The sequence below is a fragment of the Enoplosus armatus genome, chromosome 7 (assembly GCF_043641665.1).
Source record: "Enoplosus armatus isolate fEnoArm2 chromosome 7, fEnoArm2.hap1, whole genome shotgun sequence".
NCBI lineage: Eukaryota > Metazoa > Chordata > Actinopteri > Centrarchiformes > Enoplosidae > Enoplosus > Enoplosus armatus.
In genome coordinates, this window is record NC_092186.1 from 4995498 (window position 1) to 5019680 (window position 24183).

The following is a 24183-nucleotide window of genomic DNA, read 5'->3' on the forward strand; positions in this document are numbered from 1 at the left end:
TTCAGCAGCTGCAAGATAAAAATGGTGGAAGTTCAGTCAGGAATTAGATGCTTAAATAAATATTGAATTAATTGTAAACCTAATTTGACGGGGAAAGAGGTTAAGAAGTTGTCTAATTCATGTCAGACTGTGCCATGTGAAGAGGGTGGTGCCAAACGTCAAGAATCAAGTTTTATTACTGAGATGTTGTTACCTAATTAAGAGGTATTCTCCATCCTCCGCAGGTGGCGACAGACAAAGTTGCTGGTAAGCTGAGTTCTACTCTCTCATGGGTGAAGAACTCGGTGTCCCACACGGTCAGTCAGATGGCTAGCCAGGTGGCCACGCCCACGTCCCTGCAGACCACTGCCACCTCCTCCTCTACGTCTCTGTCCTCGCCTGCCCTCTCACCGTCCTCACCGGCGCAGCTCAGTCCTGACGATGTGGAGCTGCTTGCCAAGCTAGAGGAGCAGAACAGGTAAGCAGTCTGCCTCTTAAGCTTCTCCTGCCCATCAACTAAACAGTTTTGGGTTTGAGGTTGAGGTGTGGTAGAGGGGAGACTTTCTCCAAGAGCCAGTTGGATACCATGTGTACTGTAGTTACACAAGGATGGAGAATACGCTTATCCACTTTTAACTTAAGAAGGTAATGTTATGCGCGCTCCTGAGTGCCGAGCCTCTCTTCAGCTCCATGTTCAGCTTCCCTACAGCGCAAACAGTGCGCTTCGAAATGGAGTCCGCTAACATCAACAAACGACCGGCACCCACCAAAATCCAACACAAAGTCCACGTAGCTTGCTTGCTAACACTGACGAATTACTTGCTAGCTAACAAAGCAAAATACTCCCAGGCACACATGTGCAGCCCCATAGGGTGGTGTTCACAAGCGTTAATCATTTAAAGGAAATGTTTTTTATTTTTCTAAGTAGACTGCACACCCTGCAGCTTATAGAAAGGGAGTGGAAGAGAAAGGATAAAATAATCACATCTCTAATAGGATTTACAGGAACCTCATACTGATTCTTAAGGTGCCAATTTGATATGCATTGTGATTTTGAGTAATTTGTTGTATTGATTTCGGGTCACTTTTGATATAATGAACTATGCAGAGTGGAGGGTTACTGATATTTGGAAAGGATATCCTATAGAATTTAACCCAGCTTAGTCTGTACTGTGTCTCTTGGCCATCCATGACAGGGTTTACAAAGCTGCTGTAGTTTTACTCCAGGATCCTGTTCCAAGAAGAGGGTTTACTGAGTTATCTGAAGTTTGAGGTGTTTTCTGGTTTTCCTTATGCAGCCTGCCTCTCAGAACCGGAACCAGAACTTGTTGGAGTTCAGTTGTATCAGAGTCTTGTCCAAAAATCTAAAGCATGCTTAGTTGTAGAGCTCCTTTTATTTTTGCGGTTGTCATGCAACTCTGTGCTATATATATCTTACTACTACTAATAGAAGGATGATTATTGGTCAACAATAGCCACACATTGAACAGTAAAAGTTTTTGTAAGTTAAGATGGCTCCTGTGTGCTGTCCCTGAGGTGCTTATTGTTCACTTTAGATTAAAGTAGTTAGAGGGTGACGCAACACCCCTCTTTTGCCAACTCTGTGAATTCTTCACCCGTTGTGACTCTCACCCATGGCTAGTGCACTCGGCGTCTGCATGGAAACCAAGTGTGCAGTTCAGAGTTCGGGATTGTGTCACAGTTAACTCCAGTGAAGAAGACGGCAAAGCTCTGTTGAATGCAGAGGCCGGTGACTCATCAGTACGCCCACAACAGCTACTGCCGCAGAATGCCAAGTGACACTTGTTGTGATACATTTCCTCATTAGAGGAGATCAAAACGAACCACGGAAATGTTTTCTTTTTCTCCCTGATGTCCTCTATGGAGCTCTGAGCAGACGCCCATCTGGTGAACAGAAGTCATAGTGTCAAGGGGCTCATAGTTCATCTGCCCTTTGACCCCTGCATCCACCCCGATGCACAGCTGGGCCCTTTCATAAGACACATGTCTCTGCTGCCACGCTTTGCTTCCGACTGACAATGCAGTCTTCTTTCTACACGACCCTGTAGCAACATACAGATATACCTACCAAACAAGCAAATCTTATCATTTTGTTATCAAGGTGTTTACAAGACAGGTGCAGCAACAGGTATTCGTGCGTAATGTTCGAGACACTGTGATGCATCCCGCACTTGCTTACCAAGTGTTTGTGTGTTTGGTGAGGCCTTTGTACCCTACAGAGCAGATAAAAGGCATGAGCGTTGGTTCAGTAGCGTCACACAGACGAGGAAGCCCCATGCTGACTGCTACAATCTGTAAATCAGACATGCTATTGCTCCAGAATAAGAAGAAACCAGAGACACGAGGAGTACATCATGAGTTTATCTTGGTAAGGTGTACAGTATTTTAGGCTTGTTTTCCTGCTATAATGAACTGCATATTGAAGTCATGACGTTGTATCACTCACACACATTTTTTCAAGAATCTACATCTGATTGTTTGGCTTTTTGTCCTAATAATGTTGTTAAAAATGTTCTTTTAATCACTACAAATATTTCTTGACCAAAGTGATTTTTATTTTGTAGTTTTTTCTTGTATTTGTAAAGCTTCAGACTTGAGTTGTGTTGTATTTGACTACTGGTGAATTATTAGCAGAGGTGCAAGCACGTTCAGGTTCATGTGTAACACAGCCTACCACTGCGGTGTGTATAACAGTTTGTGGGCTAGCTGAAAAGCTTGAAAAACTGGTAATTCCTGCCAAATTCTAGCTGTAAGATGTTCCTTTTTATCCACTTTTTTAGCTCCACATCAGAGCCGAATACAAGTGAAGAAGCTCTTTTGCAGGCTGGTCTTTCTGGCCCTCCGCCTCGCTCCCTCCCACACGACCCAAATGTGGCTGTAACCCTAGCCGTTCTCGGAACACCCTCGGTGACGTCGCAGGCTCCAGCGGAGAGGCCCAGGCCTTTTTCCGAGATCAGGTGTCTGAGCCTTTTGTGTGTCTGTCATGAGCTCCTGGGTGCCGCGCAGGTCGGGAGTCGCGGCGTCTTTACTCTGGACGCTGATCCTTGATCAGGTCACTCTGTCAGTAACTCCAAACTGAAAAGAATGACACAGTGCAAGATTAACCTAACCCAGCAATGCGCTTCAAATGCTGACCATGGATGAAATACACATAATGAGTCAGGAAATATTTTTCTGACCTCCAGTGGATTCATTGTTGCTTTTATAACAGACCTGGTAAATCTTTTTCTGCCACTTAAAGCTGTTGCCAGTAGAATTTAAACGAGTGCCAACCGTCTTCCATTTAGTGTTTTACATCCCTTTTATACAGTCATTCAATGTGAGTGTGTAAGAGAGTTGTTTGTTAACCTGAGAGTTATTGTGAGAGCATTTTTGGGGCTTACATTAATTGAGAATGAACTTAAATTCGCTGGATAATTAGGCCAGCTCTTTCATAGTTTTACCAGTGATGGTGTCTGGGCAATTCATGAATCCGTGATCAGGCTGTGATAGTCATTCACTGTGATGCAGTGGGTTATTTTACATAAAGCTGTAACACATCAGTGCAAAGTGGCTCTTTGAATAAGCTCTCCATTTTTAGCACTGCCCTAGAAATGTGGGCAGCTTTGGTTTTAACACTGGTGTTAATGTGGTTTGCCTGAATCACAGCTTACACATTATCTGGCACTGATTGTGGATTTAGCAGAATTTGAGGACTCGTATTCGCACCCCTCCAATCTTCCAGCACATCCATGTATGTCTGGTGGTGTATATGTAGTATACTTTTGCATTTTTTCTTTTTCAAATGATTTGGCTAAATATCTTCAGTAGGGTTAAGGTCTGGAGATTGGAGAGGGGAAAGCAATGCAATCTGTACTACTTGCTCTTGTTTGGATATCAACCAGACTTGGCACAACCTTGGTGTGTAATTGTTTTCTGGGAAAATAACTTTTTTTACTTAAAAGATTAAACCATGTGGATTGTCCTTACTTACTGTGTAGCTGATTCGGTACCAACTCCAAGATAAGAGAAAAACTGCTGCACCTGAATATTTCCACTTGCATGTTTTGACTGTAATTCTTTTCAAGTTTTGCATTACATGTTAGCTTACTGCAACCGTAAAGTTCAGAATTTGATTTGTCTGTAAACATTACTGTCTTTTTGGCACTTGGAACTTGTTTTGTCATTGAAAGTTTCTTGGAAAAAGCTGCTTTGCTACTAAGGCTTTTTTTGTATTTTATGCTAATTTTGCTGTTGTTGGACAATTGACAATATAGAGACGGGCAGGAAACATGGGGAAAGAAGGGGATAGGACACGCAACAACGATCCCCTGCCAAAATCAAACCAGGGATAGTTATATGGTCACCTGGACGCCTCAACTAGGACTCTATTTTTTTAAGATAAATATCCTTTATTGGATAGTGATAGCTTGAAGAGTGACAGGTGGGAGAGAGAGAGGATGACATGCAGCAAAGCAGGACTCTTTTTGCTGAGATGGCTTTGCATCTGAGAGTCACATGCTTGTTTCATAAAGATGTTAGTTTGACATACGTTTCTTCAGAATGTGCGGTCTGCCTGCTCTTGCATTTGTTGAATATGACATATTTATACTCGTACTGACATTTCCAAGCACCAACAGGGACAATAATACAACAATATATTAATTTAGTCAGTATCTTGTAGTTGGTGAAAGCCTACAACACTTGGCACTTTGGAGCATACACGTGTTACTCAAGCAAAAGCTAAAAAAAAGACGTTCAGATCAATTTTACTACATTTTTGCAAGGGATCTAAATATTTTTGTCAGTTCTTAACAATGTATTTTTGAATAGTGTCAGTTGAGAAGAGACATTTGAATTTGGTTTTTGATAAGTGATTCAAGCAAACATTTCTTGGTAGTGGACTTAACTGTAAAACTATGTTGTTGTGTCAGTACTACACAGTGTTAACAGTACTCTCACTTTTATCTTCACGACAGGCTGCTGGAGACAGACAGCAAGTCGCTGCGCTCAATGAATGGCTCTAGGCGAAACAGTGGCTCCTCCCTGGTGTCCAGCTCCTCCGCCTCCTCCAACCTCTCCCACCTGGAGGAGGACTCGTGGATTCTGTGGGGGCGAATCGTCAATGAGTGGGAAGAGGTGCGCAAGAAGAAGGAGAAGCAGCTTAAGGTGAGACTAGTGCACACGACTACCTGTGTAGAGACCGCAGAGTCTCGTGCCGACCTGCTTAACAGCTTACTGGAACACGACTGCATTAAGAGCTTACTGAGACACATTTAACCCATCTGTTGAAGACCAGGTTAAGGCAATCGTGCCTCTGGGATTTTATAAATGTACTCTTTAGACATTCATTTCTGTCTGCATTGAATGATCCAGCTCCCAAAGAAAGAGACAGGAGCTCCAATAGTACTGTTTCTGGATGGAAGTGGCTTGATAAGAAAGTTTAAATATAGGCTACACAGTCTCTTTCGGAGTACACAGGCATTTGTACCAAGCTCTGGCCTGAATGCTACAACAGCCCTGTATCTGTTTGAATGTTTACTTGCTCCAGAAATCACTTCTAAGGCTATCTTTGTCCTTGTTGACCCTGCGGTGTTGTCCTTGAACTTGTTATTTTAGTTCTTGACATCTGAAGCTAATTTTAGGTTCCTTGTTTCTACGGTAACCCTATGCCCAGTCACTGTCAATGGCAGTTTGTTTTAAACTGGAAATTTGTGTCAATGCAGTGAATCAGCGAGGGGACCTGTAGTTTCCTAATGTTCAACTGAATGGTGCAACTGCAAAAGTTTGAAGGTGTGATTGATTGTGGAACGCCCCTCAAACCATACCTTGATGATTCATGCGCTATAACAGGGAGCATGCTGTTGGTCATTGTTGAGCTCAGCACCCATAATCATGCCTCTCTCATAGTCAGTCTCACTTAAAGCCCATTTTCTGTAATCCGTTCACATGCGAAAACAAGTTTGTGCATGGAGTTGCTGTTGCATGAACCTGTTGATGAAGCCACACACATGCAGATGGGACAGCTTCTGCAGGGTTTCTGGGGTTTTTTTTGTTTTTGTTTTTTTGCCTCTGCGTGTGTAAATGGGGAAGTGTTGCGAAGGACCTGTGAACATGCATGGGTGTTGTTATGTAATTTAACAGAAGTAGTAATGACCAGATGGTTGCAGCTACCCTGGGATATTAATCATAACTGCTGAGGCCTCCACAAAATTGATGTTTTCTTCCCCTTCCTCTGTTGCATGAAGGAAGGAACCTTGACTTTTCTGTCCTTGTCAGCAAAACCCCTGATGTGCCCATGTTTTTAATACTATACAGTTCATCTAGACCCACTACTGCTGAAGAGAATTTTATTTTTTTTTTAGTGGAAATCAAGTTAAATGTAAATGCTATGCTAAAATGTTGAAATCTTTCCTGCACATCCATACCAAATAAGGACAAAAGCACTTTGAAATCATGACATCTATGTTGGAGCCTGTCACCCAGCAGTAGTGGGAAAAGAAAAGGCTGGTTAGTGCCTCAGAAAGCAGCGTCAGACTCAGTCAAGATATGAGACGCCGCATTGTTCCTGTACAAAGCTTGGTTTGTCTTGTCTAACCTCTGAGAGGGGAGAGGGATCCCCTACTGAAAGCCTGTGTGGGTGGACCTCTGCTCCAGATGCACCCTGGACTGACCAGATGCGCGCACACACACACACACACACACACACACACAGACACACACAGACACACACAGACACACACAGACACACACACACACACACACACACACACACACACACACTCACACACACACACACAGCAGTCCAGTGTTCTCTGTCAGCACAGGAAATTGCTTAAATCAAATTGTATCAGAAGTAATATATGGAAACAAATCACCCCTCAAAGTGCATCTCTGACAAGATTATATTTGGCAGTGAAAATCATATTATTTCAAAAATAGATAGTAGAGCACAAAGTATGCCTGTGGCTGTCTGTATCCTGTTGTAAGAAATGCAAGTGTCGGTTATTTTCCTCCATAGAAAGCCAATGTTTTTTCTTACACAAAAATGAACAAACAACAGTCCCCAATTGCCCTTTTAAATCCCTCATTAATGTCTTCAGCTAGATCAATTTCACACAGTATCTGCTCTTTTCTTTTCCCCCCAGGATCTTGTCAGAAAAGGGATTCCCCACCACTTCCGGGCAATAGTGTGGCAGCTGTTGTGCAGCGCCCAGAATATGCCCATCAAGGATCAGTACTCGGAGCTCCTGAAGATGACGTCGCCCTGCGAGAAGCTGATTCGTAGGGACATCGCCCGCACTTACCCTGAACACGAGTTCTTCAAAGAGAAAGACAGCTTGGGCCAGGAAGTGCTCTTCAATGTCATGAAGGTAAGTCTCTGTTTGAGTAACGCAGATAAACTGATGATTCTGTGTACAGATTACAACAAATCCACAATGAAAAGTGTGTGTGTGTGTGACCATCACTGAAAACTAATCACTGTTACCTCAGGCATATTCTCTGGTTGACCGTGAAGTTGGCTATTGTCAAGGGAGTGCGTTCATTGTAGGACTGCTACTCATGCAGGTAAGCATCGCATCTTCACCACTCATGCACACAAACACACCGATTCACCAGCTTCCAGCAAATAGTTTGATGTGTTTTACTGAACAACAGACAGATACGAGGTCTGATTTCCTGCTGTTCTTTCTCCAGATGCCAGAAGAGGAGGCTTTTTGTGTGTTTGTGAAGTTGATGCAAGACTACAGATTGCGAGAGCTCTTCAAACCCAGTATGGCTGAGCTGGGGCTCTGCATGTACCAGTTTGAGTTTATGATCCAGGTAGACGCTCCATACTTGGTAGTAAGACTGCGACGAGGGGTGATGACAGTCATGTCAAAATGTAGTCCTCTACAGTGGTTATGGTGTGAATCCATATGATTTTTTTCCGCCTCGCAGGAGCAACTCCCAGAGCTGCACATGCATTTCCAGGCTCAGAGCTTTCACACCTCCATGTACGCCTCCTCCTGGTTTCTGACCATCTTCCTCACCTCCTTCCCTCTGCCCGTCGCCACAAGGATCTTTGACATCTTCATGTGTGAGGTCAGTTAAAAGGAGCTGTTTTAATGATATCCTCTTACTTTCACTTGATTCTAATGTTTTTGATCTAATTGTTGAGCATTATCCTGTCACTGAGGCTAATGGCTTCAGACGCGCTGTCTTAAATGCTGATGTGAAAGCTAAAAACAACTAACAACTAAGAACAGTAAACCCTTTCATTAATGCCAAGTATGTTCACAGAAAAGATGTTAGGTTAACTTCTCTTCTGGCGCTTTAAGAATGACTACATATAAAATACAAATTCAGTGACGTTAACTGTCATGGAAAGGTTATCCATTGGCGCCACCTGTTGGAGAAAACAGGAACACTACAGCCCACATTAAATAGTTGCTCTGAGTTGTTTCATCATTCCCTTGAGACACCTTTTTTATTCTCAGTCCTCTGAAAAACCCACTGATCATATTTGTTTTTTGCCTTTTAAAACATGACTCCTCAGTGATTTCTGGTGATCTCTGTCTTCAGGGTCTGGAGATAGTTTTCCGCGTGGGACTGGCCATCCTTCAGATGAACCAGACTGAGCTCATCCAGCTCGACATGGAGGGAATGTTACAGGTACATCAACATAACCTCCACATAACTCGTCATTCAAGCAGCTTCGATTTCTGGTGCAAAAATGTGCAGCACCCTCAGGGGAGGAACCTCCACCACACCCAGATAATTGATACACGTGTCCTCCCGACTTAAACCTGCCGTTTGATGTAGAGCTCTGAGGTCAAAGAAACACCTGACTAAGACATCAGGGTGCATAGTTGTTTGAAAGTAGCTGGTTTTTGGGTGCGTGTGGCACTTATCCTGCCTCTGTTTCCTTGCTGTCCTTACTCCATCCAGCACTTTCAGAAGGTCATCCCACACCAGCTCGACAGTGGACCAGATAAGGTCATCCAGGCTGCTTATCAAGTTAAATACAACGCCAAGAAGATGAAAAAGTAAGCAGCTCAGTTCATCAACACACACCGACCACTCCTTTTGTTGATTGCATGCGTTTTTACACAAGACCCCGTAAATGTACACATGCTGGAAGGCCCATCTCGCTGCAGCTCATGAATCTTTATCGTTCAATTCAACGAATTGTTCTGCAGCCTCTGCTGATTTTGTGATGTCGAAAATTTGTATTTGAGACTCATAAGATTTTAGCCTACTTGGCTTTGTGGTATTTTTCAGACACTGTAATTCTTAAGTAAGGCTACAAAACCAAAAAACATTGTGTTTGTTATCTTATTATTATTTCTAATTTTCAATGTTTAGAATATTTTTTGTTAGGTAACATTTTATTTTATAGATCTGTAATTTCCTAATAATTTTCTAGGTAGTTTACCAGAAATTTGATACTGATTTATATGGAAAATAATTCCTATTTTGAATCTGATTCTTCATATGTGTTGATTTCTTTTTTTTTTATTATCTTTTTATTGGAATATACAGAGGTCCGTACAAACAATGTGATCAAGAATAATAACACTGAGTAACAATATAGGATACAGAAGCAAATAAGGACCAATGAAATAAATATAATTACTTAAAACTTTTTCTGTTTGCCTGAAGACATATTTCACATTTCGGTAAGCCTCTCTGGGTTTAATTAAATAATCAATTGAACATTGAATATCTCAAACATATTGACAGGCGTGGAAAACAAGTTTGCAGATTTTAACTTTTTCTTTGGTCCTGCTTACCCCAGCCTACACAAGACAAGCTTTATTATGTGTTACGTTATATTCTTCTGTGACATTTCTTTCAGGTTAGAGAAAGATTACACTACAATCAAAACTAAAGAGATGGAGGAGCAGGTGGAGATAAAGGTGCGTGGAGATTGTCGAGTGTTGTGAACGTCCTGAAGGCTCCACCATGTGTATTTTGTTTCATGTGTTTGGTTTTTTTTGTCACGTCTTGCTCTGCAGAGGCTGCGGACAGAGAACAGGCTCCTGAAGCAGAGGATAGACACGCTGGAGAAAGTGAGTGCATCAGTGTTTGTCGCAGGTGCTCCGCCACCAGGCAAACCAATCAGACTCCACTTCCTGCTTATCAACATTACATTAACCCATTCAGCTGTGTATGCTCATACATCATGCATCCCCTGCTAATGATGGAGTCTCGCCTTTCACTAACTGGGGCTGTGTTAGTGGAAAGTCCAACCATCACTGGTTGACTGGTACAGCGTGGTGAATTGTCTGATTGTAGATAAAGATATTATCAGAAACAGAAGCCAGATTTGGACCTTGAGTTGTCTTGTTGTCATGGGGACAACATTTGTAAAATTTCACCAGACACCACGAACTGAAGCAGAGGCCGTAACAAGCCTGTTTGGAAGGTGAAAGTTGCTGCTTGATGCTGTTCAAGTCGATACGGAGCACTGCATGCCGAGTTGCACTGTTTGTATCACTCTGCACCTTTTTTGTGTCTCCTTTGAATGGGCACTACTGCTGCCAGGTAAAGGCACCATGCATGAGGTCTGCCACGGATAGCGAGGGGGTCCGCTACGCCGCGTTTGCCCGCGGGGAGGAACACTGCGGTCTAAATCGAGTCCGTTATTTAAAACCAGCTCGAGGCTGCTTCTCCGTCACGTAACTCCCCGGGACCTTTTTTAACTCACTAACTCAAACTGTTCAAAAGCTCGGCTGAACCACATCAAAACCCAGACCTTCTGTTCTCTTAACGCCGTTATTGTGCTGAACTATACTTCACTCTCTCCTATAGCTAGAGCTGTCCTGTGCTTCTTCCTGTCTGAAACCTGTCACCGTGTTATCAGCACCGCCTCATTTTTCACTTTGTTGCCAGCTTATTTGCACCTTTTTTTCACCACACCTGCATGCAATGTTCCTTTTCTGCCCCTGAATGTGAACACTATTCCACATCAGTCTGTAAACAAATATTTCTGGAGGGGAAATGAACATTGCATTTCTTCTCTAAAACAATCAATTGTTCTTTTGTGTGCTTTTAAACTGTCCTCTGGATTGTCTCTCTCTGCTGTCTCTTGTTGATATTTCTGTTTTGTAGGAAAGTGCTTCCTTGGCAGATAGATTGATCCAGGTATACTCCTTATTTTCTCTTTACCCTCAATACTTACGTTGCACCTTCCTTCTTCCATCTCTCTCTTTTAGCATTGCATGCTTATGATTAGCACAGTGAAGGACAGTAATGCTGCAGAATCTAATAACTCTTGATGATTCTCTGAATTAAGAACTAAACCAGATTATGATCACTGATTACAGTGTTAAATACGTGCATGAAATACCACATTGTGAGAGAATCACAAATCATGCTGAAGAAAGCTAAATTAATATCTAAATCACACGTTGCTAGAGCTAAAACAAGCATGTCCTTAGAAAACCCCAATCCCTCATCTTCACTTCTGATTTGCCCATCCCATTCCGCCCTCTCGTTTCACTTCTTGCCGTGCTCACCTCCACCCCTCCTCGGTTGGTTATGTCCCAAGGGACAAGTGACTCGAGCTCAGGAGGCAGAGGAGAACTACCTGGTCAAGCGGGAACTGGCCACGGTCAAACAGCAGAGCGACGAGGCCAGTGCTCAGCTGGAGCAGGCCAAGAAAACCATCAGGCAGCTCCAGCGGCAGCAGCAGCCACACGCGGTAAGGAGGGCCACAGAGTCCCCAGCGGACTCCCATCCTGCCCAGTCTGTGACACGAGCCGTGACATTGAGACTGGGATGTTTGCCAGATCAGTTTGTGTTGTGCAATACTGAAACCTCGGGCTGACCATTTCATAGATTATGCGGTGTGCTAGAAGTGACCTGGGCCAGTAAAAATGTGTTTCACTAGAGTTCAGATGTGACAAGGTTATCTGCCCCCGCCCAGTTGGCACATATTGCCTAGCAACAAAATCCAAGCAGTGGCAGAGCAAAGCTTTTCTCACTTTGCACATCGGCTTCGGGTAATGATCTGTTTTGGCATGCATGAATTCAAATTGGGACACGGAGTACTACACAGCTCAGCCACCATTTACAGTCTTCTGCATTCTCAGAAATGCATTCCTGAATGTGTAAGCAGCTGCCTCACAGGTTGGTGGATTCCACACGTGGCACCCCGTTCACAGAATCCTCTCGTCGCATATCTATTCACCTAACGTCCTTAATTATTGATGGTTGGATTCCAGATGATAATGTGCCGGCATTACAGTGTTTTACATAATTTGCTTCACAATGAGCAGGCGTGAATGATTTATGTGAAAGTGAAACTGGTTGATGTCGGCTGAAATTAAGGTTGAATTCTTTGCAGTGGAGTGTGAAGAGGAAAAAAAAAAATCTAATATTAGCTGATCCTATTTAATGGACTAGAATTATTTTCTGACCCTGGTTTACATTACTGGAGGTTGAATATTTTAATCTTCATTAAATGCCAACATTGAGGACACGCAGGCATCGACGTTTGCAGCTCTGCTTTGCTGCCTGTGTTCACTCACATGTCCTGTTGTAGAAGGGAGCCCCTCGGTACTCTGAGGAGTCCGTCCTGCAGCTGGAGAGGGAGCTTGTGCAGGCCCGACTGAAGGAGGCAGAGTCACAGTGTGCTCTCAAGGAGATGCAAGACAAGATCCTGGATATGGAAAAGGTGCCTCAGGCAACATACAGTATTATTAGATGACTATGTCCCTGTGCCACCTATTTTTACAGTTTTAAAATTCTTACACACCTTCCTTAGAGGAACACGTCGCTGCCAGATGACACCAACGTGGCGCGTCTTCAAGAGGAGCTGATAGGGGTGAAGCTGAGAGAGGCGGAGGCTCTGACCGGCCTGAAGGAGCTGAGGCAGCAAGTCAGAGACCTGGAAGAGCACTGGCAGGTGAGCACCAACATTTCAGCACACAGGACAATTTGATCAGTGCTTTAGCTTTGTTTTTTCATAGTGCAAAATGCCAGTGTGTGTCTGTCTGAAATGGAAAAGGAAAACAGGAAAGTTTTAATGTCAGACACTGACTGTATCACCTCTCCTCAGCGTCACTTGGCACGTACCGCCGGTCGCTGGAAGGACAGCCCCAGAAAGAACACCCTGAGTGAGCTGCAGGACGAGCTGATGAGCGTGAGGCTGCGCGAGGCCGAGGCCCAGGCCGAGCTGCGAGAGACAAGGCAGAGGATGCTGGAGCTGGAGACACAGGTCCGAGATCACATCAGCTTCCTGACCACGTTAACCAGATCGAGCTGATTTACTCTTTTGAGAAATGTTCTGTCACGTGTTTTCAGATTCTTAGCTTTTCTGTCCTTCTAATGCCATAAATCACAGGAAATTAAATGTATTCAGTAATATGGACACTTCAGAAGTAATGTGGATCTACAGTTTGTCTAGAAGTTCATTCTGTACCTGTATTGTCACATAATATCCTTCAGAGGGCAGCAGTCATCTGTTCTAAACAACTCAGGAACTTAAGTGTGAAGTAGTGCAGGTCTGGATTGATCATTTATCAAAGTAAAAATAATAAATAGATATATATTTTTCATTTTATGTACCTTCTGCGCTCACACAGAATCAGATTCACAGTAACCACCTGCGACGGGCGGAGCAGGAGAGTCGCTGTCTCCAGGAGTGTGTGCAAACACTGACGGTGCAAAACAGAGACCTGCATGTGCAAGTGCAAGAGATCAAGCGGAGACAAGCTGAGATTGAATGCAAGGTACAACTCTGCTACTGATCTGCAACACACAGCTACAGCTCTGTTGTGGCATGATCTAAATACATTTGAAGATGTAAAATTGTACTCATAGGAAATATGGAATATGTTAAAGTTGTGCTTAGTCTTTTCTCTTGAGCTTGAAAATCAGTTTTATCTGTTGCTTCCTGATGCAGTCAGTATCCAGGTGTTGTCAGTGACAGTATTTCATCTTGATGGTTCCTCTGATGCTGCTTGTTTTCTTTTAACTGTTTAAGACCGGATGCAACATTTGCGTGTATTTTCTGCTCTCAGTAGCTCAGTAACACTCCCCATCTCTCAGGAATTTCCCCCCCTGCATGATTCACACATACACAAATAGAGAAGTGTACAAGACTTGTTTTTATACTGGCCATTCAGCATCACACCTCCCCGAGGCTTTGGTGTAACTGATGTTGAAATAACGTCTTTATTTTGCTTTTCTGCAGAGTAAAGAAGAGGTGATGGCAGTGAGGCTGCGGGAAGCTGACAACATTGCTGCTATGGCTGAACTCCAGCAACAGATCTCAGAGCTTGAGATTCAGGTAAAGTCCTAACACACACACACACACACACACACCTTGCTATGTTTGTCTGTAACATCACACTCCTGCCCCCCGCGTCAAGCTTTCAACTCCTCCACAAAACCACATTTAATATATTTAAACTTCCTTCAGACATAGAGATGTCCCACACATGGGGTACATAGACATTATTTGCCAAAGTTGGAACTTCAGCTCTTCTCGCTGGTTTGAAATAGGCAGGGCTCTGAAGGGAAAAAGAGATGATGTCACAAATTGTCATCCACCAATCAGTTTCACAATTTAAGAATCAGAATCTGACAGCAGTTTATGTGTTGTTTTGTTTATGTTGCCAAGGCGACACCAGTATCAATCAAATCTGATCAAACCACACCCACGCAGTCCTGATGATGCAGATTAGCTGAGTTTTAGTTGAGATATGAAATCAAAAGTTTTCAGGTGCTTTTAAGGCACAGACGGTACATTAGACATGTAAGGGGAGATTTGAGTGTCGGGTAGAGAGTACAGTACAGATTTGTGGGTCTTATATTAAGTCATGTGTATTACAAATGATGTAATATGCAATATCATATCATCATATCAAGTCTGGAGCTGCTCTCTTAAAACTGAGATTATGTACTGTATATATTTTTTGTTTCAGTTCATTGTTTTCCAGAGAAAATGATTTATCTCCATTTCGTTTTTATGCAAATTCAAGATGTAAATGCAGCGGAACTGTGGTTGAAGCACAGAAAATCATGACATTTAATGAAGTTGAGAAAAACCTAGCGTATAAACGTACTCCCTGTATGTGAACCAGTCTCAACAAGCAACCAGTATTTATCCCCAAACAAATGTAACGCCACACACAACAAGGGTGACCAAAACAAATACAGGCCTGTTCTTAGCACTTCAGATTGATAACAGATAAAATGATCTAGTTTTAGACGTGTTTGTGGGCTCAACACTTGGACCACCACACTTTTCATACAAGTAAAGATATGTTAATGGACAGTGAGCGTGGCAACAGGCAGATAATGTTAATGTGCGTAAACAGGCTATAGGGGATGAATGTGAGTCTTTCGCACACTTTAAATTGCTCTGGAATATGTGTTTTGCGTTTAAGATGATAATCAGGATTAAACTCTGTATTTCAAAGATCCAATGTGGTTGCTTGAAGTTCTGGACTTGGTTGTAAATTGTGGTGACTTCACTAGAGGCTGGACATGAGACATATCATTGATTTTTATTGAGTTACATTTTTCCAGGTCTATGAATATGTTGTCAGAAATATAATTTTCCGTGTTGCCTTTTCTGGAATTCTGTCAGTGTTGCCTGAAACTTGAGCAGGCTGGATAAATAAATGTTTTTAGATGAGTCAACAGACTTTTTTTTGTTTCGTCACAAATGAGAAAGTGTCTGACAGTCTTTCTTGGTATTGAACCCACATAAGGGCATACTGTATGTGCTGTGGAAAAAAAATCTCAACGACTTGATGCAATCTGCAGCAATTGTATTAATCGCATCTTCCTTCCTGTCAGCACTTAACCAAAAGCATGTTTAGCAGCTGTTCCGTCTTTGTATAGCTTTGCACTGCAGTTTCCCCCAAATCTTTGTAAAACGGTTCTGTAAAATTCAATGAGCACTTTTTAAGTCCTTCCACATCTGGACTGGATTGATGTCTCAGCCATGTTCACTTCTGGACTCTGGATTCCTAAAAAGCCAAGCGGGCCGCCATGTTTTCCCTCCTATAGGTCTGATCCCGATCACCACTGAGGTGTTACAAGCTACATTCAGACAATAAAATCTAATGCATCTGCCTCACAGTGCTGCCAATGTATTGATTGAGCAACTTGTGCTTGAGTTTTGACTGCCCAAACTGCCCATTTACTTTTGGCTGTCTTTTGTGGTTTTACATGTATGTCCTGGCTCCATGAAAGCTGTTGGAAATCAACTGTGCAGATGGGAAAACCAAACAATGAGCTGAGAGAGTCCAAAAGCTGAACAATAAACAGCAGTGTGTTGATTCTCAGTTGGCAGCAGTACTAGGAACCCTGTCACACTGATATAGTATTAATATCAACATTACTGCTAAAATTGATTAATATAATGTGACTAGTATTTATTGCTTATATTGATAGCATTTATAAGCAGAACATAAACATGTAATACATGGTTAATTACACACTATAAATGTTTATTAACAGGTTGTCAACATCTATAACTCTTCATGTTAGCACCCATAAGTGCAGGCTGGTATATAAAGATAATGAATGACAATATAGTAAAACACAGTTGTAATTATATTAAATATGTCTTCACAGGAGAAGTTATAACTATTGACAAATACTGTACTTAAATAAACACTTAAAATGTCATATCTGCATACCACATTATAGTGTGTTTATAAACCACTTATTACATGTTTATAGAGTGTTTATAAATGCTAAATAGGGAGTGTTGAAGTAAAGTTTTATGGGTAAATATCAGTTGCTTGAATTGAGAGTCAATCTAAAAGCTCTGGTCATCTTTGACTTGAACTCTGTTGGAAACACTTGTGGTCTTTGGGCCAGTGGAGTAGGCTTTGTAAAGTACCGTTGTAAATTTATTCCTGAGTTTAAGGTGTTTCAGATAGTCTAAGCTGGAGGCCAGGACTATTTATAAGTATGACACCTACGAAAAAACCTCCCCCCCTTCCTCTACACAGGCGCACACAATCACACAGTGTGGTCTGAGGTTTTGTTACTAAGTGATAGAGCAAAAAACATGCAACACCAGAAATTTACCACTACCGCCCTCATACTTTTCAGAATCTGCATAATGAACTATCAGTTGAGCGTGTCAATAACATGCAGAAGCCTTACACTTTATGTACTCCTTTTTTTATTTCATGATCAGCATCTACAAAATGAGCGTGCTTCCACTTTCAGATTGCCCCCCCCCCCCCCCCCCCCACCCACGGTACGGAACAGGGTATTAAATCTAACTTCTGTCGGAGCTGAAATCACTGTGCTAGTGTTGGCTTCTTGGTCTGTGGTTTGGTTACTTGCTCTATAAGTTGTGGGTGAAAACTGCTTGAATTACAAGAAAATGTAAAAAAAAAAAAAAAAGAAATCAGTTTCTTGCCTTCCTCTTCAGAGATGCTGTGACGCATGTTACTGGCGACAGTCTTCAGCTCGCGTTATGGTGTGAGAGGTCGCCGTGTGATCAGATTAGCTTAGTCTTGAGTCTAAATACTGAGTGTAGAAGACAGAGCAGCGGCAGATATCAGTAAACATTGCTTTATCGTAATTTATCGCCCGTCAATAACAACACACATAATTACTGCAGAGATTTAATGAACAGATACAAGATGATGACTAAGTAATGGTGGAAAACGTTGTCACTGAAACTAAGATGTCTAGAAAGGTTTCTGTGTAGGACTCTTTCACTACTACAGCCATGGCCTCTGTTTAACGCCACAGCTCCACCGTCTTTGGGCTGATAGGAAGTGGTTTCTCAGCTTGAAGCAGAGTCTCTACCAAAGGTGACATGCATGGTTTATTTTGAGGTTTCTATGACATACTCAGAGATTTATACTAATTGCTTTAGCCTGTAAAGGACCTTCTCGTGTTTACTCTGTATTTGTCAGTTAATTGGGGAAAATGTATCTTTATCATTAATCTCACCTTAAATTTCCAGATTTCTTAGAAAACAGCAAACTAATGACACACATCTGTACTAGTTGAAAATGTCAAGATGGCACTTGGAAATCAGTTAAAAATGTGACTTGAATCATATATTTTCACACGTCCTTCGCAGATGACTTTGCAAATTCAACTATTCAACGTTGCCACAACAATGGAGATACACAGAAAGTGTGAAAACATGTTGCAGCTGACTGAAACAACGCACGCTGTCAAATGAAATTCTAGTGCATTTCATGGGAATTCCTTTTTTATGATTATGATTTTGCTCGCCCCAAGATGTGATGATAATGATGATGATAATGATGTTTGTGATGATCAAAGGCTGATTATCAGATGATCAGCTGCTCAGTTCACTGCTGTCGGCAAAGTAAACAAATTTAACTTGCCGTACTTTTCTACGTCATTTGTAAGTAGTTGCCTTTTTTTTTGTCCCCCTTCTTCTATTCCTCTTCAGTTTGAACCAAACAAAGTTCAACAGACTTTTGAGGGTGCAGGAACGTGAGGAAGACACTTACGTTAGACGTTTGACGTCCCCCCCCGGCCACAGCCTCACACCTGTTGATTCACGCAGCTGAACACTGAGGAAGTGTCATTAACTGTCTGCCCCCTTATCGTTGCCATGTTTTCGAGTGGCGAAACCTCAAAAACAACAGATTCTTGGAATAATCTTCCTTGTTTAGACTCCTCCTTGTGAAAACAACCCCATAACACCACATCACAAAAATAACATGATATACTATACTAACATTATATCTGTATTTCGGGGCGAGGACCCAGTCTCACCTCTCTACCTCGACACCCAGCCCCTGCTGTATGGGGGTCCCTTATCTGTGTTGCAGCTTGTGGTTTGAAATCCTCTTTGTGGTCTCACTGTCAAACTTGGCAGCTTCAAGTGTGTGATTGAGAAATACAGAGCTTGTTTGTCTCCAATGCTTGCAGATGTCTTCGCCAAGGAAGATAAACATCACATGGGCTGTTTTAACTGTTAAAGCTAACAACCAGCCTCATCCCTTGGGCCCCAGGAGGAAATCAAGCACAAATGACACTGTTTTGTGTTTCCCCTGACATCTGTCACTTTGGTCGCCCGCCATGCAAGGAGGGCTCTTTGTGATGCTGCTTTGCTAGCAGCGGGGCTCGAGTGTCTGCCAGTGTTTGTACAGTAGTTCACAACGGTTAATATCCCTGGGTATTCACGTGTTTTTACATGCACATATTATTTAGCTCCACTTCACTCTGCAGGTGCTAAAATATTTCAGTATTTCGGAAAAAGCCACCTGTAGCTTACTTTTACACTCATGATCTCTTCCACCAACAGAAAGAAGAAGGAAAGGTCCAAGGCCAGCTGAACCACACAGACTCGAGCCAGTACATCCACGACCTCAAAGACCAGATATCAGAGCTAAAACACGAGGTGAGACTTGTAAAACACGCATCAGGGCCATCTGATGGCTTTACCTTTACCTTTTTTTGCAACTTTTCTTTTTTTTCCTCGTAGAGATTCAGATTTTGTTGTTGCCATTTCTTTGATGTAGCATTTCAAAAGGTTTCACAACATTCTCTCAGATATGATTAGTGGAAGTGTTAACTACACCCTGAGACTTCCTGTGCGGAGTTAACGCTGCGCACTTGTTGCAGATACCTTCAACCTGCGGTTGTTTCAACTAGAAGGTTTTACCAAGCTTATCACAGAGTGGAGACAAGATAGATAACACAGATGGATGTATGTTTAGAGCTTAGAAATTAGAACTGAAGATTTGATCCTGAATAATAAGTCAAATGTGATGAATTAGAATCTCTCCTTGAATGATAAGTTTCTTCTTATAAGTGATAAAGAACTTCATCCATTCTTAAGATGTTTTTTGTTTTTTTTTAAAAACCTTGTTGTCTTCCAGCAGATCAGTTATTTACAGAAAGAATATATCTTGACATCTGTGGCCTTCACTGAATCCAAACAAGCCCGAACAGAAGACTTGACCAATAGAGTTGTTGACGTGTGGTTAAATTGAGCTGCACGCATTAGCCTCTTCCGACTCTCACAGAGCCATTTCCCCTCTCTCTTGGTTTTACCTGCTGGTCATCTGGGCCTGCTATGAATCATGCTAACTCAAGTGTCTGCAGTGAGCAAACCTGAAAGCAGAGAGCGGCTCAACAACAAGTCCCACCGTCTTCCTCCCTCACAGTTGCTGAGTTAAAACCTGCATCAGAATGCTGGAAATTTTGACTGCAGTCAGTCAGATGTTGATTTCCTTTTTTTTTTTCTTTTTTTTTGCAAGAACAGGAAGACAGAGTACCAAGTTTAGACATGTGCAGGTGAACGTAGGCTTGTTTTTTGTTGTTTAGTTATTGTGTATTGTGCTCTGAACTGGCCTCTGAATGCGTCTCTTCCTACATGTCTCTCTGTTGCATGGCAGGCCGACTCAGGTGAGTTGGCGCAGATGTGCCATGTAACCTCCAGTGGTTTAAACCCGACCGTCGTGTAGCCCCCACCCTAGCCCCATTTGGGTTTTGTGTAATTCACAGCTTGGAAGGTGGTCCTGGATGCTTCCATAGAGAAGCGACGGTGTGCGGCTCTGAATTGAAAGTGCGGAAGTTGACCTCACGTACATAAGTCAAACCAACCAGTTAGTCCTCGTCCTCCTTGTCTTTTCACTTGTAAACCACATCTTTTGTATGGTTTGTCAAAAGTAGTTTTTTGAGTGCAGCCAGTGCAGAAAGAAGCGAAGTAGATGATGTATGTAAAAACTTACTTGCCACAGAAAGGTGATTTATGCTGCATCAAAGGTGTTTTGGTTTTACAAGAGAAAATACTGCCCGGATGAGGACTGGCTCGGTGGTTTGGCAAATATTTATGTTGGGTGACAGCAGAGCACAGCCACTGCCCTTAAGTTTTTCAACAGGACACATTCAGGACCGTCTCCCACGCATTCCCAAATGGAGCTAGCTCTCACCCATGAAGAAATTATACATTAGCTTTGTCCCAAATCCACCCCACATACTGATTCATCTTCGTTGTGAGTATCTTGGCTAGGGCTGGGCAATATAGCTGAAAAACAATAATCATGAGCACGATAAAATGTTTTGTTTCAGTTGATATCGATAATTATTGACCTATGTTTTTAAAGACCAGGTGAAAAAAGGTTGTATTTAATCACTTTATTTCAAATTGAACCATTTAACTTACTTTGAATTAGCCATACTCGTGAGCTAGTCTCGCATAGCCAGACCTTACTCATCTCCACACTTTGTTTTTTAGCACTGGAGAAAGTATCCTCGCGGGCTGACCCGTCCTTTCTTATTAACAATTTCCTCACCATCTGCACTCACGCCATGCTGTTTCGGGCATTGTGTCACACACCTGGTCAATGATTGAGCATTTAAGCTTTTCTTATTACTATTGATGAAGCGTCTATCACCGGCACATATCACCATAGTTTTATCGCCCAGGCTTAATGTAGAGCATTCACACTGGAAGAGGGACAAAATGAAGTATACTCTCCAAAGATGTCAGCATGCAGTCAGCGTGCAGTTGATGGACACTGTTGTCCCACCATGTAATGTACAAAGGAAATGGCAGAGCTACAAATAGCTGGTGGTGAAAAAGCTCCAGAAATATCTCAGAAAACAAAAATGTAAAGTATTGAATCTTTGCAAAACCATTTTGTTTTCTCAAAGTTTAATCATTATTACACAGTTGCAGTTTGTTTGTTGTTCACGTATAATTTCCTGTTAGTACAGAGCGGTGAATGATATTGATTCTTGTATAACTGCAAAAACAGTATACTGTTGGCGTGTAGTATGGAATTGGGACACAGTTCTTATGTTATTACATGGTTTCCTTGTGGTTTCTGGTGGAATTGCTGCCTGCATGTTAGATTTGTGAAAGACATCTCATTCTGTTTGTGCCAGTGATGCTGTTTAAATATCACTGACTGCCAGAGATTTGACCATATTGTGTTGAACAGTTTGTACATGTTCATGTCTGTGAGTCTTTGTGTTTCTCCCTCAGAAGTTACATTATGTGTTTGGCTCATTTTTGCATGCAGGATTAAACAGTCTTTGCGTTGCTCCTAACACTCATCGCGCTTACTCTCCCAGATTTGCTGCTTAAAAGGACAGAGGGGCCTGTCCAATCCGCCCGCTTTTGATGGGATCCACATCGTCAATCACTATGTGGGGGATGGCGGGTCTTACCAGTCTTCAGATGAAGATGGAGTCAAGGACCCCACCTTCCAGGACACCCGGCAGATGAGCGGGGGCCGCATCCGACTGCGCCCTAACCTCAGGGACACCGACAGCGAGGAGGAGGAGGACGAGGAGGAGGACGAGGAGGCCCTGCGACTCTCTGTGCCTCAGAGCCACAAGTCCACCACCGTGTGACGTTTGGGACGGAGGCAGTCGGCACTCACTGAGGAAGAGGAGGCGTTTCCAGCAGCTATTTCAGAGGAGAAGTCTGGAGTTCTGAATTTCAGAAAGGAAACGCATCATCATTTCATATCAAGAGAATCACACTTATGGATTTAGTTTATATTGTTTGCTTGTAGTTTTTGTTTTCCTTCCTGAGGGCAGCAAACAAACAACTGACAGAAACAGATCATCAGTTTGGACCCCGGCAGAGAATTCAATAACGTGGAGCTGATCAAACTCTACTGGGCCACACTGGCCAGAGGAGGAGGGGAGGGTCCTCTGCCCCCCTACCCCCACCCCCACAGGTACAACACAGAGAAAGAGACTGTGCAATAAAACCTTTTATGCTATATTACATCCAATTCATCCAATGTGGGGTTTTTTTTATATATATTTTTAAAGCATTTTATAAATGAACATTAAAAATGTATTGATGCCGTTACTACTAAGTGTCCATCATGCAGAGGCAGAACTGTATAAGTGCAGTGTGTGTGTGTGTGTGTGTGTATATATATCTATTGTCTTGATGAGCATGATCAGACGCTGGTATCAAAGTGTCAGCCAGCGCTGACTTGACTTTTTGGCCTTAGCACATGCCGCATGCCTCCACAAGGTCAATGTGACATCTGCATACTTGTAGATATGTAAATGTGTATCATGTTTTGTTTTTCCTTTTGAACTTGAAAATATGTATCTATTGCATATCTGATATTTAGAATATATTGTACAATTCAGAGAAAAAAAAAAGGGACATATAACTTGGTTTAATACGGTGACACAAACGACAGATCCTGTTTTTGAGAGAGAAAGACTTCAGCGACGCGAAGAATTAGTGCAGAAAAATGGGGCAGATTTATTTTTGAACTACTGTTGTACTGAGTTCTCTGAAAGCATCTCGACTTTACTTTCAAAATGAGCCTGCAGTAAGTCAATCCATCACATAGCACACTTGCTGATGAGTCCGACATGAATAATGCCCATCATGTTTTGTGTATCTCCAATTTGCACGGAAATGGATGACCGTCGTAGGGAACTTTAAAGCGGAGACAACACCACAGAGTACACTTTAGGGGTCAGGTGTTACCAAAGTAAGCACTATGTTCTGTGTGGTGCTCATCCACAGGTTCAGTTCCAACTCCATTTCATGCAGAGAGGATCTGGATGTGAAAGAATTTCTCTGATTTCTGTATTGAACACTAACTCCTGTATTCAGTGAATGATGGGGTGGAAGTGAATGCAGCAGCAGCAGTCCGGGCCGTGATGTCCAGGAAACAGAAAAGATTCAGAGTTGATAATGTCCCTCTGATGGACAAGATATACCCTGTGCTGTTTAACAGGAGAGGAACGCGGAATGGCACTTTTTGAGTCTGCAGTGCAGGAAGGACACAAGGCAACACTATGGAGCAGTCCACACACTCTGGAGACTACATGAGATTGTTGTGTGTGTGTGTGTGATGAGTTCACAATAAAAGGTTTGATAAACTCCTTGACTGACTTTTTTTTTAGCTCCAACCTGAGCTGAGATGTGTTGAGATGACTGCGAGCACATGAGGGATGTTTTGTCTCAGCGCTGCCTTCCTCTATGAAGATTCTCGCTTAGATTGACATGCTTTCAGGAAGTGATTTCTCGCGGTTTCTGAGAGCTGAGCCTCAACTAATCATTTCATGCAGAAAACCACATTTTAACAGAGCTTTACTCTCCCGGGCACTCTGAAAGATTTACCAGGTTTGTGTTATTGCCAAATGCTGATGAAGATTATTTATTTTATTAGACGTACAGTCTAATTGTGATGCTGACAGTCCTGAGAGCTCTGTGTAAGATAAGTTTATACATGTTTTTATTGCAGTGATTGA

At 42.4% G+C, this 24183-nt stretch overlaps 1 protein-coding gene across 6 annotated transcripts; it reads left to right on the plus strand.

Annotated features, from left to right (window-relative positions):
• Positions 1-227: 227 nt before the first annotated feature.
• evi5b (ecotropic viral integration site 5b) lies at positions 228-23814 on the plus strand. 6 transcript variants are annotated; one of them, XM_070908477.1, is made up of 19 exons: positions 246-457; positions 4959-5148; positions 7128-7352; positions 7474-7548; positions 7678-7803; positions 7921-8064; positions 8545-8634; positions 8911-9008; positions 9821-9881; positions 9981-10034; positions 11077-11109; positions 11395-11397; positions 12512-12643; positions 12734-12874; positions 13028-13186; positions 13554-13700; positions 14165-14260; positions 19241-19336; positions 22021-23814. In XM_070908477.1, exons 1-19 carry the CDS (start codon positions 306-308, stop codon positions 22300-22302), a joined length of 2304 nt encoding a protein of 767 aa, XP_070764578.1. In that variant the 5' UTR covers positions 246-305; the 3' UTR covers positions 22303-23814. The 6 variants fall into 6 exon arrangements, with proteins under 6 accessions (XP_070764579.1, XP_070764578.1, XP_070764573.1 ...); XM_070908472.1 differs by lacking the exon at positions 11395-11397 and adding an exon at positions 11516-11668; XM_070908474.1 differs by lacking the exon at positions 11395-11397 and adding an exon at positions 11516-11665.
• Positions 23815-24183: the final 369 nt, after the last annotated feature.